This window comes from Centrocercus urophasianus, unplaced genomic scaffold, assembly GCF_019232065.1.
Source record: "Centrocercus urophasianus isolate 14NV4802_14NV808 unplaced genomic scaffold, USGS_Curo_1.0 seq_51, whole genome shotgun sequence".
NCBI lineage: Eukaryota > Metazoa > Chordata > Aves > Galliformes > Phasianidae > Centrocercus > Centrocercus urophasianus.
In genome coordinates, this window is record NW_024885100.1 from 406,558 (window position 1) to 421,192 (window position 14,635).

The following is a 14,635-nucleotide window of genomic DNA, read 5'->3' on the forward strand; positions in this document are numbered from 1 at the left end:
GTGCCATAGCCACCAGTGCTGGCTGCGCACAGCCACGCGGCACTGCCCGAGAGCCCTCCAAATCCAGGTTCCAACGCTGAGCTGTGCGAGGAGCGACGCACAGAGCTCCGGTGGGGCTGCGAGTCCCAGCGCGGAGAGGCAGGCGCACAGCAGACAAACATCCGTCCGCCTGTCCCTCGCCTTGGGAGAAGGAGCTCCTGGGACACGTATGTGGGGACACGGAGCTCGTGGAGCTCTAAGGCGGGTTTTTTCAGCCAGGGCCGCGTGAGGTGACACCCTTGTTCAGAGGGACATCGCCCGTCGGAGCCGCTCCGGGCCGCAGCGCAGCGCAGCCGCCCCGCCCCCCGGTGCTGCCCCGATGGCGGCGGCGGTGCGTCCGGGCAGCCAGCGGCGGTGAGTGCGGGGACGGCTCGGGGTTGTGCGGGGCTGTGCGGGGCCCCACGGCCTCATCTCTGTCCCTGTCACCCTGCGGTGGCCGCAACAGCATGGCTGCGAAGTGGGGACGAGGCAAAGCCGCCTCGCGGAGCTGAAGGGAGCTGCGCCGGCTCTGCTGCCCCGCAGACTGTGCGTCCGGCTCCGCGTCGCTTGTTGCTTGCTGTGGTTTCTTGTGGCTTTCCTTCCGTCTGCGTGCAGCCCCGAGCCGCAGCTCCCCTCTCTTTCTCTGTCCTTTAAGTGAAATGAGGAGAGAACATGGAAATGGGGCACCTGTGGGAACGGGCTGAGGGGAGAGGTGAGTTCAGCTTCCATCTCTTTGGATGCTGGGAAGCACCGAGTCTGCCGGTGGGTGCTAACGGGGGGTTTGCAGAGACCCGTGCCTGGAGTGGGAAAAGAGACCACCGTCCCTAGTAAATTCCCATGGAGACAGCTATTAGCAGTGACATCAGTGTTAAAGCTCAGGGCTGTGAAGCCTGAGATGGCTTTGTCCCACTGCAGCCACTGCAGTGAATCTTGACAAACCTCTGAAGAAAGAGAAGGGAAAATTCAAGATGCCCACACATGCAGGGCTTTTAAACCATTAAATTGCACTGCTGTGTTTCTGTGTTTCCTAACTAGATTTTGTCTTTTCTTCCCCCTTTCCCTGCCCCCACCCCGTGCCTTTTTAAGGATCTGAGCTGGGAAATCCTTGTTCAAACCATCCTCTTCTCAGTTGGATTTTTGTGGGACCGCTGCTTTGCTCACTCCCTGGAGAAGTGCCTCTTGCATCCAGGGCTCTCATCCTGGTGCCCTGCAGTGGCCCAGCAGCAGTGTCCCTCTGTGCTGCTCTGGCTGTCAGAAGGACAGTTTTCTCCTCTAGGTCAGCACTGAAGCAAATCCCGGCTATCATCATGGGAGCTGTCTGGCTGGTTGGACTGATGGGGCTTATGTACATCTGGTTTTCCAAAGTTGCTGCCCAGAGTCCCATAAAAAGCCCCAGGGACCAGAAAACAGAGCACACCCTCTTGATCAATGAAATCAACGCTGACACCCCAGGAGAGGACACTTCTGAGTTTGTGGAGCTCTATCACACCAGTGGTCAAACAGCCCCTTTGGATGGCTACTACCTGGTTTTCTACAATGGCAATGGAAACCAAGCCTACAAAGTTCTGAACCTCCAAGGCAAGGCTACTAACAGCCGAGGGTTCTTCCTCGTTGGCTCTGCCTCTGTGAAGCCAGCAATAGTTATTCCTAAGAACACCATCCAGAACGGCCCTGACGCCATCGCTGTGTATTATGGAAAAGGGAGCTACAAGGAAGGCATGAGCGTCACAGGTAAAGGACTGGTGGATGCCTTGGTGCATAAGACGAAGAAGACAGACAGAGCGGATACGCTGCTGGGGGTGCTGACCCCCGGCAGAGATGCTTTGCTGGAGGACTCCACCTTCAGGTCTATGGACGAGTCAATCGAAAGGTGCCGTGGGGCGGGCGCTCAGTGGTTCTTCCAGGTGGCCGTGCCGACCCCAGGCACAGATAACCACTGCGTCCTCACTCCTCAGCTGAACGCATCCGCCGTCCTGATCAGTGAGGTCCACGTTGCCTCTTCTTTGGAAGATTCTGAGTTCATCGAGCTCCAGGGTCCCCACTCCACCATGCTGAGGGACGTCGTCCTGGTGCTGATTGATGGTCGGACCAAAGACATTTATTTCACTATGGATGTTTATGGCAAGACTTCATTGGATGGGCTTCTCCTGATCGGCCCAGCACAAAGTGAAATCCCAGGTAAGGGCTGCACGTTGCTGGCTGCACGGAGCCGGGGGAGCTGTCTGCTGAGTCTGGGGTTGGAGGATGCTGTCTCTTTTTGTGGTGGTTTGGCGTTGTGATGGATGAATGTGAGAATTCCAGCTCGGTACTCGGTGACGGATAAAAGAGCTAATGAAAGGAAAAGGAGCTGCATAAAGCAAGTAAAATATTGGCAATTATTAAAAAAGAGAAAAAATTATTAAAAAAGAGAAAAAAAGTGAGGAGATATCTCAGGCTGCTCAAAGAGGCTGTGATGCCCTGTCCATCCCTGGAGGTGTTCAAGGCTGGGTTGGATGGGGCCCTGGGCAGCGTGGAATGGTATGAAATGTGGAGGTTGGTGGCCCTGCATGTGGTGGGGGGTTGGAGATTCGTGATCCTTGAGGTCCCTTCCAACCCTGGCCATTCTGTGATTCTGTGATTTGATACTAATATGTAAATCCATTACTTGCTGGTATCTTGTATGGTGCAGTGTCCTGAACTCATAAAGGATATATTAGGATGGGAGAGATTCAGAGAAGGTCGGGAAGGATGGCCACTGTGGGGCCCTGCTCAGAAGCAGAGGCTGTGCTCTCACCACACCGCCTGCCAGCACAGTTCCCACTTGTCCCTTCCCCTCAGTGCTCCCAGGCCACCGGAGGAGGAGGTGGAGGAAACGTCTCATTATTTTGGGCGCTCAAAAGGAGATGTTGCGGCTGGGGATGCTGACTGCAGATGCCTTGTGCAATTCTCTGACTCACCATTTGTGAGTCACGGCGTGCGTTCGTCACTCACAGATCTGGTTCCCACTTGCAATTCATGAAAGCTGAAGAACTGGGCTGTGTTGGAGTCAGCAGATGGGACAGTCCACAAAGCTGAGCAAAGCTCAGGCGAGTGCTGTGCAGGAAGGGGCAAGCTGCAGCAACTGAGGTGTGTCCTCATGATGGCAGCCCCACGATGTGTTGGTGCCCAGCCATCACAGAGCTGCATCAAGGGAGGGTTGGAGGTTGGTAGGGAAGGGTGCTGCACCTTGCTGTGCTCAGCAGCTCTCACTGGCTGGCAGAGAAGTGGCTGGGGGAAAAGGGAACACTATGCACAGGGAAGGAAATAGGGAAACCCCACCAAACTGCAGCCTTAATTCTGTCTGCTGGTATCCTGGACTCTTGCTGATTATCTGTATTCATGCAGATAATGTGTGTTTGTGAATAACAAGGATTGTTAGTGAAATGCTAGAACAAAGTACTGCTATTTTAAAATATTTTTTGTGTATTGTCAGAATAACTGCTGCCGTAAATCTTAGTTCATTTTGCAGGCATCTTTTTTGAATTAAAAATGAGCATCTGCACCTGTTTTCCTGCTTCCCTGCTCCTGCCTGAAGCAGCTTCACAGTCTGCAGCACCTGCAGAACAAGTGCTGCTCAGGATGCCCCTCTGCCCTCCTGCAGCCTGTGGAGCTGCCCGTGAACAGGGAAATCTGGGCTATGAGAGTGGGAAATGTCAGGGAGCAGAAAGGTGTTGAGTATCCCACTTGTTTTCTGTGTTACTGTTGAGTATCCCACTTGTTTTCTGTGTTACTGTATCTGGAGCCATGCTAGTTTCCTGTACAGGGGGAATTGCTTGTGCCTGGCTTGTGCAGCATGGTTTTTGGGGTGTCACTCTCGTATGTCTGACATGCTGTCCTTGTTCTTTTCCTTGCTGGTGTGCAGTGGACTTGGCATTCCCAGAGAACTCCACTCATCCTGTCCTCAGGGATGGCCCCAATGCCATTGCTCTCTACAGAGGCAACAGCAGCAGCTTTGCTCCAGGAAAAGCAGTGACAACAGCTGGCCTGCTGGATGCTTTCGTCTATACGAGCACTGAGGGACCGAGCCCTGAGCTGCTGGACACCCTGACACCAGGCAGACCTGCCTATAGGAGCGTGAGGTGAGAGAGAGCTTGCTGTCACAGCATTCCTTGGTGCCTGGGGTCATCCCTGCCCACGTCTTCAGCCCTCCTGAGAGCAGCCCTGACTGCCAGGAGGTTGAGGCCACCTGGGAGGTCGGGGTGTGGGTACATCTGTCTCCAGTTGGGTCCCTGCTGCCCTGTGCAAATGAGAGCTGATGGCACCTTGGGTCATCTCGCATCCCACCTGAGGTGGTGGGTTCTTGGCATCTCCACTCAGGCCCTTCTAGTACTTGAATGGAGCTTGTGAACAGGAGGGGAATTGACTTCTTACACAGTCTGATAGTGACAGGACAAGGGGGAATGGCTTTAAACCAAAAGAGGGGCAAATTAGGTGAAATGTTAGGGGAAAATTCTTCACTCAGAGGGCAATGAGATGCTGGCATAGGCTGTCCAGAGAGGTTGTGGATGCCCCATCCCTGGAGGCATTCAACCCAGGTTGGATGGGGCCCTGTGCAGTCTGATCTGGAGGTTGGCAGCCCTGTCCACAGCAGGGGGTTGGGACTAGATGAGGTCCCTTCCAACCTAAGCCATTCTGTGATTCTATTTGATTCTGTGATTTTCTGGGTGGGCATGAGAAAAGCCTGCCTGAGACTGCAGTAATCAACTGTATCAGGAAAGAGTGTGGTCCACTCACTCCTGTGGCAGTCATCACTTAATCACAGCACATTCCTATTCCTTCCTTTGCACATGTTCTTCCCACTTGTCAAATAAACCTGGACTTGTCCCATAAGGAGGTTATAGCCTTCCCCGAGGAGCTCTGTTCTATGCAGCTCCTCATAGTGGGGCTTCATCCCCTTTCCTTTGAACTGAGCTCCTGCCTAATCATTTCACCCACAAGTGTTGCATTTCCAGTTTCCCTATTGTACCCTACTGCCTTGCCAGTGCTCACAGCCTGAGCATGAGTACTAACTTATTTGTGTTCAGATCAGGCAAAAAGTGAGTTGCCAGAAGATAAAAGGAGGCCCATGCTCTTCTCTTTTTAAGGCTTAGGGATGTCTTGGGCTCCTTTTTTAGACAAGGAGGTACTGATGAGGGTGGGATGACTCTCCAGACCCCAGGAAAGGAGAAGACTTTACTCTCTGGTGAGAATTTTCCCCCTCTGGTGCAGGCAGGTGTGAGCAGTGGGTGATGAGCAGACCGGTCTCTGGCTGGCAGGTTGTGTTCTGTCTCATTCTCACATCTGTATCTTTCAGGCACCAGCTTGGAGATGTGTCCATGAGCCAGTGCAACTGCTGCTCAGTGACTCGGGACTCCTTGTCCTATATCCTCAGCAGACCCACCCCTGGCACATTCAATGATTGCCCCAGCAGACGCTTCAGTCAGACTGTTTCCTTCTGCCTTCGTGTAGCAGGTGGGTATTGGTTACCTCTGCTTCTGTAGACTGGACCTCCTGAAGAGCAGAGCATGTACTCCACGGCCAGGATATCTAGAATATCCACCCAGGGTTGTGCTGGGGTACACATAGGTACACCAAGGAAATGCAGCCAGGACGTCTGACTGTTCTCTGCTGCACTGTTATTTGTGGCCGCCCTTTCTGGGCTGAAACTCTCTACTATTCACTCCCACTCCCGGGGTGAAGTGGAGCCTTTTGGGCTTTCCAGGTGATGAACAGGAGCTGAGTTGCAGAATGTCCCAGGGACCCATGTCCCAGAATGAGCTGGAGCTGTGCCTGAGGCTGCAGTTAGCTTTGTGTTGGGTAACAGTTAGCTTTTTGTTTCCTAGAATGCCAGGAGTGGCTCCCAAAGTCAGAAGAGATCCTGGTGACTCTGGTGCAGGCCCTTGACAGATCCTGCAGTTGTGGAGTTTTTCCAGCCTACTTCAAAGGTGAGGCAGTCAGGAGTGGAGGAGCCTGAGTGCTGTCAGTGGTTACTGCTCATCTGCTTTTGATTTTTAGCCCTGGTTTTCCTTCTGGTTTGCATCCTCCTGGCTTGGATCTCAGCTAACTTGAACTCGGTTCTGATCATGAAAGTGCTGAGAGTTGGGCAGAGTGTGATGCTGTTCTGCATTGTGCTCCATCTGCAGCTCTGGCAGCCAGCACACATCAGTGCTGGTTTGCAAACGTTGAGTGTTTGCTGTCAGACTATAGAAACACAGAATCATAACTGTTGGAGAAGACCACTAAGATCATCCCGTCTGACCATCAACCCATCACCACCTTGCCCACTGAACATGTCCCTAAGTGCCACATCTACCTTTTTCTTGATGTGGCAACAGGGCCAACATCCCAGCTTGGAGACTAACTGTCCTTGTGATCCATAAGGACTGAGCCAAGTTGCAGCAGAAGTGCGAGTGGACTTACTGGTCTGCACTGTTTTTCTGGTATCCCTGCTAGATTTCTGCACAAATGGGATGGGCACATGTGGATACATGAAGAAAACAGCATGACTCTGCAGTGTGCATTGTCAGCAACAGCACTTTCAGCTCAGCATGTTTAGAGGCCCCAAAAAGATCATTCTATCTGCTGCTGGGGTTGCAAGGCTTCCAAAAGAATGAGGATGTCTGTCAGTGAGCTGTGTCATCTGGTCCCAGACTTGAGCTGCAGGGTGGTACTGGTGGTACAGGCTGCCCCACCAAACCCTTCTCTTGTGTCTGTCTGACCAGGGGACGGTGGTGGTAGATGAGGAGCTGATGAGCTTTGTGTCCCTTCCAGGTGAAAGTGCATCTTTAGAGATGTGGTGACACTGAAACAGACCTCTGCTTGCCTTGGCAGATCTGAAGGCAGCCTGCCAGGACCAGGGGCTTGTGTTCACCACCCTGCTCACTGCAAAGTCAGAAGCCCAGCTGAGCAGCCTGCTGCTTGCCTTCCAGACCTTCCTGGAGAGCCCCAGGGCTCTGAGATTTGATGAAAGGAATATCACAGCAGAAAGCTCCTGCTTCAAGGATATCCCTGCTCCAGACTTGACCCCAGGTACTGGTCATCATTCTGGTGTGTTGGGGAACGCTGTGTTTGAGGATGAGCATGTGGGCCCAGCTGTCCCAGGTTCAGCTCCTTTATTTTACTGGTGTCCATATGCAGACAAGCTGTGAGAAGCTCTGGTTCCTCTGTGTGTAGGGGACACCAACATGAGCTGGTGTGCTGTGAGGGGCAGCTCCTGTCACCTGTGGGGCATCAGGTTCATGTAGGGCTGGCACAGCCTTGGCTCCCAATGGACACTGTAAAGGCGGTTGGGAATCTCTATGTGTTGGTACAAGAGGGGAAACGTGTGTGTTGGGGTGCTGGGCAAACATCCACAGTCTTCTGCTGAATTTGGTCATTCTCCAGCAAAGCAGTGTGCAAAGCTGTGTTCTTTGCTCGGGGTGCCGTGCACAGGGCCACGTTCTGTTCATGACATTTTTGCTTTCCTAGGCGCCCCATCAGCGATACCAAAAGGAACAGCAGAGCCCTCGAGACAAGCAGGCAAACTACTTATCAACGAGGTGAACCCAGACAACCCAGGGGGAAGAGAAGACACGGAGTACATTGAACTCTTCTACACTGGACAAACATCCTTTGACCTCCAGGGATACTGGTTGGTCCTCTACAATGGCAAGACAGGACGGGCCTACCGGGTGCTGGAGCTGTCTGGACACCGCACAGACAGTCTGGGTTTCTTCCTGGTGGGAAGCAGCGCTGTGCGCCCAGCACCCATGGTCAGGCTGCCCCCAAACACCATCCAGAATGGGGCGGACGCTGTGGCTCTCTACTACAGCAGCAGCACGCGCTACGTGCTGAACATGGCTGTGACTGCCAAGGGGCTGGTGGACGCCGTGGTGTACACTTCCCGAGGGTCAGAGAAGGCAGAGCAGCTGCTCAAGGTGCTGGTGCCAGGGCAGGGCATCCTGTATGAAAATGACTCACACAGCACAGAGGATGAGTCCCTGAGCCGCTGCCACAGCCTGAGTGCTAGACAGCAGAGCAGCTTCCAGGTGGGTTGATGGCAGATGTCTGCTCTCCATCTGCAGGCACTGAGAAAGCAATGGTCGTGTTTCAGTGTGTCCCTGATTCCCACCAGGGAAAGTGGGGCATTCTGCTGAGCCATTCCACCTCCAGTGAGCTGCTGCTGTTCTCACCTGCCCTCACCTTTCTGACCCTCCTGTGTGCCTCTTGTTGGCCAGATAACAGCCCCACACCCCATGCCTCAGAACCAGGAGATCCCTGGGGCAGCTCACATGTCAACAGTCCCAAAACCTGGGAGCCTGCTTGTGGGCAGCATTCTGGAGCCTTCAGTTACCCTGAGCCACCTCTTCAGTCCCACTTGCTTGGTGCCACTCTGTAATGTGTGGCACAGCACTTCACATCCCTCAAACCCAGTTTCCCACATGCCGGTGCATGAAGGACCCTCTTTGATCACTGGCAGGATTCAATTTTAATTTGTTCCAGTTGTTCTTTTTTTTTAATGTTGAGCATCAAATAGGCCCCATGAGAGAATGCTGGCAGAGTGCATAAGTCAGATAAGGGAGGGCTGTACTGTTGCACTGCTAATGTCTGCTGGGGTCAGGCTAGCACGGGGGAACGGGTGGGAGGCAGAAGGGCAGTAGCCCTGTTGAGCCTGACCAGGGGAATACAGGCAGATGGCAGCAGCTCTTGTATGTCCTGCAGGTGACTGTGATGACACCGCTCGAGGAGAATGCCTGCAGCAGCCCCTCTGCACCATCCACAGCCACCATCCGCATCAACGAGCTGGGCCTGGCGGGCGGTGGAACCGTCCACTTCGTGGAGCTGGAAGGGCAGCCAGGGGCCAGCCTAGCTGGGCTCAGCCTACTTGTCTTCAAGGGCCAGGAGGGCAAAGTGCAACGCAGCATCACACTGAGAGGCAGCATTGGGGCATCAGGGCTGCTACTGCTGGGCAGTGAGCATGGTGAGGCAGGCAGTGTGCACAGTGGGGCAGGCACTGGGCACCGTGTGGACACCATGGGGTGGGCACTGGGCACCATGAATCAGGCTGTGGGCACTGTGGGGTGGGTCCACACTCAAGATGTTCACCCATTTATTTCACTGATATTTCCAGGTGGGACAGAGTTGGCATTCGAGGACATCTCTGCTGCTAGTGAAGGCATCAGCGCTATTGCTCTGTACAGCACCAGTTTGGTTCCTGGTGCCATGAAGGCAACATCAGAGAACCTAGTGGATGCTGTGGTGTTCACGTGCGGGCCGAGCACAGTGGGAGGACACCTGGACATCCTCGGCCGGCTGTATGCTGTGCCCTGCGGTTATGACAGGTGAGGCCACTTCTCTGGAAGATGTTCCTGGGCTCTAGGCTCCCAGAGCCTTGGCTGGCATCTCACCAAACTTGCTGCTTTGTCCTGTGCAGCCAGGTGTATTCACCAGCCTTGAGTTGGAAAGCAGATAGATGGGTAGTGTATTGCAATGGAAAATGCTTCTACTTCAGTGTAAGACAGCTCTTCCACTGCCAGGTGAATTTTGTTTAGCGAGAAATGGGGTTGAGACTTTCTCTTGGTAGGAGTGCTAGTAGAATTTCTCCTTTCCACAAAATCAGCTCTTTTAGTTAAAACTGTCCTCTGCAAGTCCTCTGCTCCACTCTCACATGGCTCGGATAGAGGTTCTGTGTTGGCAGCCTGCCCCTGGGAGCACACATGAACCAGGAGCAGCCATAGGAGCGCCCTTTTCTCAGAAAATCAAAATCTCCAGCTTCTGGCTGGCTGAAACATTGTACTGAAAGGCCTCCTCCAGAAACCAGTCCCCTTGAATAGGTTTACTATGACCAAGCCCCAGTGCAGTCCAGCTGATGGGGTCAGCTGCTCCCATCTGTCACAGCCCTGTAAAGGCTGATTTCAGCTCCAGCAAACTGTCTGTCATCCCTGGCAGTGCAGGGATTGGGAGCACTGAGGGGGGGTGTCTGGTTGGAGCCTCAAAGACAGATAAATGTCTTTGATGATGGCATTGATGTGCTTACACTGCTCTTCTGGTGGACAGGTCCGTGTCCTTGAGCCGCTGCCCCTCCAGTGATGCCAGCACAGAGCTGCAGTTTGCCATCTCAGAGCCTACCCCTGGTCTGCAGAACAGCTGTCCTCAGGGCACCTTTGCCGTGGGTCTGGACCTGTGCTTCCTGATACCCAGTAAGCAGAGCTGCGTGCCCCCACCAGAATGTGGAAGCAGTGTGGTGCAGGCCACGGCTGCCTGGGGGAGGTGAGGGGCTAGCAGGAAACCTTCCCTGCACTGTTGATGTGATGGAAAACACACCACTGTCCCAAGTTGGCACTCTTGCTCGTGGTTTTGGTGCACGCTTGTGTGAAAGTGGCTGCATGTTTCATTTGAGACGCCTGCAGGCTGCAGCTCCTGCTTGAGGTCCCACCAAATTGTATCCATGCCTGCTGAGCTTCGCTCCTGAGCTCAGGCAGGAAGCTGAGTATTTAGATCGGGAGCGTGATGGAGATGCCATCACTGGGGCTGAGCTGCACTCAAGAGGCAACCACTTCTCTTCCCACAGATTGCTCTGTGTGGATCCTGAACCATGAGAGGATGCTGGAAAGCTTGAGGAAGGCCTTGGTGAGCTCTCTGGAGGAGAAATGCTCCTGTGGTGTCTCTGAGCTCTACCTGCAAGGTTGGTGCCCCTCTACATCTCCCTGGTTTGCACCGTGCCCCCCTCAGCCACTCCACTGGGCACCAAAGGGAGGGCTGTGTTCCCATTATTCTGGAGGTCCAGGAGGGCTCACTGCCCAGCAGCCAGTCCCTTCTCAGCCCCACCTACGGGCTGCTCGTGCTGAGAGTCCACAGTGGGCTGCCTATAGGGGAAGGGCAGCCTTGAGGGAGCAAGAAATGGGAGTTTCCAGGTTAACCAAAGCATCTCGAAGCCACACATTCTTCTGTAAGTCAGGTCCAAGGGCCAGTTCTGAAGTCAGAATTCATCCAATATGTCATGGGATGGTGGAGATGGGCCTCATTACCCCTAACACGGGTGTCACACACTTTCAGAAATGGTCCTTGTCCCTTGTGCAGGGCTTCTGAGCCAGACAGCCTGGGGTGGCAGCTCTGAACTCCCCACTGAGTTGCTCATGTTGGTTATGATTTAGGACAGCTGCCTCAGAAGGGCTTTGTGAAGGGTGCCCTCAGGTGTCTGTGAGACAAACTGAATGTCCTAAACCCGCAAAGTTTAGGATAGTTCTCAACCCTTTCTCAGCCAGGCTCCTATGTTTATTTGAAGTACCTGGAGCAAAAAGTCACTTCTGGAAGTCTTAGAGCCCTACCTCTTCTCGAGGTTATGAAGAAATATTTCTTATTTATTGGCTGAGCTTGAAGGAAATTAGGGCTTTGCAATCATGCTGGCTGTCAGCTCTCCCCTGCTCTAACACTATTTGATTTCTATCAGGTTTGATGGGGCCTTGGGCAATCTGATCTGGTGCTTGGTCTAGTGGTTAGCAACCCTGCCTGTGGCAGGGGATTTGGAACTTGATGATCCTTGGGGTCCCTTTAACCCAAGCCATTCCGTGATTCTATGATTCTATGAACACATCTTTGTTCCTTTGAGCAGTTTCAGACAGTTCTGACCAGTGGGTAAAGATCATAATTTATGAAGCAGAGTTCAAAGGATTTTACTGGATTCAGAGGACAACTCCCAGCCCATTTTGTGGCTGAAAAAAGAAAAGCCAGAGCATGTGCTCAGGTTGCTTGTTATGAAGTGCGGTGTCCTACGGAGGGTGGTGAAGAGAGCATGGGGGGAGGAGGTGGTTCCTGGAGCAGGAGCAAGGTGTTCCCATGCAGCAGGTGGGCTCCCCCCTGCTCAAGGCATGCCGGTGCTTCTCTGCAGAGCTGAACCTGACGTGTGTAGACTCTGTGGTGAAGATCTCAGGTCGGATGCATGTTCCACTGCCAGAGCAGCAGCAGCCCGTGGAGAGCTGGTGCAAGGACCTCCTTGCCAGTCCCCACCGTTTTTCTGTGGATGGAAGAGAGTTGGAAACCAGCCCTGAGTGTACGGCCCAAAGAAGCACGCCGGTGTCATCGCAGAGCAGTTGTGAGTGGGAGCAGAGCTGGGCACGGGGATCAGCATACAGCACCAGCAGGGCTGGGCTCGCACATCTGGTGCTGCTGCTTACACAAAGCTGTCTTCTGGCACTGATGGGTGATGGGGAGTGGGGTAACGATGGCTGGCTGCTTCACTGTAAGGGGTGATGTCACCTTGAAGTCACCTTGAAGGAGTCACCTTGCCATCTCGGTGCCCCTGGAAGTCTGGGTGCCTGCATCTGCCGGTGGGCCTGGGGTAGCCCCATTCAAGAAGCCCCAGTGCTGGTTGCTTGAAGCCAGCCAGAGCTAGAGTTCCACAGGGTGTTTGCAGGCAGGTGGAAGAGGAGTGAGATGGGGGCTGGAGACGGCCCCCTCGTGGCACACCGTGCTGGGCAGGGTCCTGACTGCAACACCCCATCTCTGCCTTCACACCCCCAGCCTCCCTCCACAGCTGGGAGATTGCCCTGTTTGTCGTGGGAGCTCTGCTGCTCGCGCTCTTGCTGGTGGGCCTGGCGTTGCACTTCATCAAAAGGTGAGAAACCGATCCTAAGGTAACCACTGATAAAACCATGGGTGGAAGGGCTGCTCCTTGGAGCGAGCTGGAAGCGACGGATGGTTGAGGATAGGCTTGAGAGGAGACAGCTTCCATGTTACAGCACCGCTTTAAACAATTACTCGATGGCCCTAGCGTTGCTAGCAGGCTGCTTAACGTTCCGGTGGTCAAAAGCAATGTTGGTGGGTGGGTTATTTAACCAACTCAGGTGATGAAGATTCTGTGATCTTCTTTTATCACTGGCTAGGGTGCTGCCATGCAAGTGCGAGAAGAGAGGAAAGTTCTTAAATCACGTTTGAGGAATGGAAAACTCAGGAAATATTTTACAAGGGAGTGTAAAAAATACTGCCAGGTTTAGAGAGTCTCTTCCAGAAATCAGGGCAGCTTAAAGCCAATCTACTTGTGTAGGTGTTCTGCCCATTTTTCCCCACAGTGCTAACAGGCACCATGGTAAACTCAGTGATTGAAGACTGGTCATCCAGGCTTTTCATTTTAAGTGCAAAGCTGAGATGAAGAGTGAGAGCCTGGTGCCCAGACACAGGAGGGGAGATGGAACAATCATTCCCTGCTTTCTGCCAAAGAACGGAGTAGCTGATCTTTCGTTTTACTTTGTCCATTGCTTTTCAGACGTTTCCAAAATTACACCAACATTGAATTGAACGACTGCACTGAGATGGCAGCAGACTTCTAATGCTCCCAGGTACACCTACAGTGGCACAGCCACCACCACCAAGGCCAGGCTTGTGTCTGCAGGTGACAGACAAGCTGTCCAGCTCCCTCTTCCTCCAGGACCTGCAAAATCCCATGTGTGCAAAATCCCATATGCATATGTGGGTACATATACAGGTGTATGCACACACACACACACATACATACACAACATGCCTGAACTATTTTTACTCTTTTAATTTTTTACCTCAAACTAAAGGAGTTGAAAGAAACAAGCAAATTTTGTGCTGTGATGACCAGAAGGAAACCTCCTTGGCTCATGCACAGCCCTACAGCAGTGAAAGTCTTTCAGCCTCCCCTGATCCCCTCTTGTCCAGGCAAGGGAGTTCAGAGCATCATGCCTCTGAAACCCATGCTGTAGCAGTTCTGTAGCACCAACAGCTGGGGTCACCAGACTTTCTCTGCAGATAATCCATGTAGCCTTTAGGCAGCAGCCACAGACTCAGAAGCATTAGCTTCATGACTTTGTCCTCCTGTGGTGCCAGCTCACCCTGCTGTCAGTGCAGCCGTGCTAGAACACCCTGCCTTCACGAAAGGTCAGAGGAGCTCCATCCTGAACTGGCACTGTGGGTGAGGGCTTAGCCGTGCTGCTGAATGGATGCAGGGCTGGTTGGTCGGCACAGCATCATGGTTCATGTGGAGCTGAGCTGCTGCAGCATCATCAGCATTTCCTGCTGGAGCCACTGCTGATATTCCTGCTGGTGCTCCAGGTGGCACTGCCTCTCCAGCTCTGTGTGCAGTGCCTGCCTCAGCTCCTGGATCTCTGTGTGTACAGCATCCAGCTACTCAGCAATGGCATGGGAGTCAGGAGCAGCAGGAAGTGCTGCTCCTCCTCAAGAGGGAATCTTAATTTCTAGGGCTTGTGGGATTGGGCACGGCAGTCTGAGCACTGGCATCTTTGACCTGAAACAGCAGGAGGCATGAGAGAAGTGAAAAATCACCAGCTGCTCCTTCAGTGAGGTCTGGCACTTTCTTCCCCCATGCTTCTCCCAGCCTGGTCTGGACCAAGATATAGCAGGGCACCATGCAGGCCTACTCCTGTAGGCATCACAGTGCCTGCTCCAGCTGGAGCTAACAGGTCCTCTGGAACCTGCTTTGTCACGCAGCATCCTGCCTTTTTCTGCTGAAGAGCCCTGTCTAGAAGCATTGTCTTTACCACCAGGGTGGGCTCCTGGCAGGGGGCACAACCAGCCTCACCAAGATGGGTGGCATCTCTATGGGGGCAGCTGAGGTCCCTAGTGTCAGCAGCTCTGTGGAGCCGTGGGGGCATTGTCACCT

General features: G+C 53.5%; 1 protein-coding gene across 1 annotated transcript; it reads left to right on the forward strand.

Annotated features, from left to right (window-relative positions):
• Positions 1-361: 361 nt before the first annotated feature.
• On the forward strand, positions 362-13,550 carry LOC122169313. The gene is made up of 14 exons (XM_042835375.1): positions 362-393; positions 1,105-2,196; positions 3,899-4,115; positions 5,330-5,487; positions 5,859-5,960; positions 6,847-7,044; positions 7,483-8,042; positions 8,716-8,974; positions 9,125-9,335; positions 10,051-10,193; positions 10,565-10,678; positions 11,882-12,085; positions 12,514-12,607; positions 13,256-13,550. Exons 2-14 carry the CDS (start codon positions 1,326-1,328, stop codon positions 13,317-13,319), a joined length of 3,195 nt encoding a protein of 1,064 aa, XP_042691309.1. The 5' UTR covers positions 362-393; positions 1,105-1,325; the 3' UTR covers positions 13,320-13,550.
• Positions 13,551-14,635: the final 1,085 nt, after the last annotated feature.

Coding starts and splice junctions, on each gene's coding strand:
- LOC122169313 (XM_042835375.1), top strand. CDS start 1,326: ATGGGAGCTGTCTGGCTGGTTGGACTGATGGGGCTTATGTACATCTGG. Junction 10,679..11,881: donor CTCTGAGCTCTACCTGCAAG/GTTGGTGCCCCT, acceptor GCTTCTCTGCAG/AGCTGAACCTGACGTGTGTA. Junction 12,608..13,255: donor GCGTTGCACTTCATCAAAAG/GTGAGAAACCGA, acceptor ATTGCTTTTCAG/ACGTTTCCAAAATTACACCA.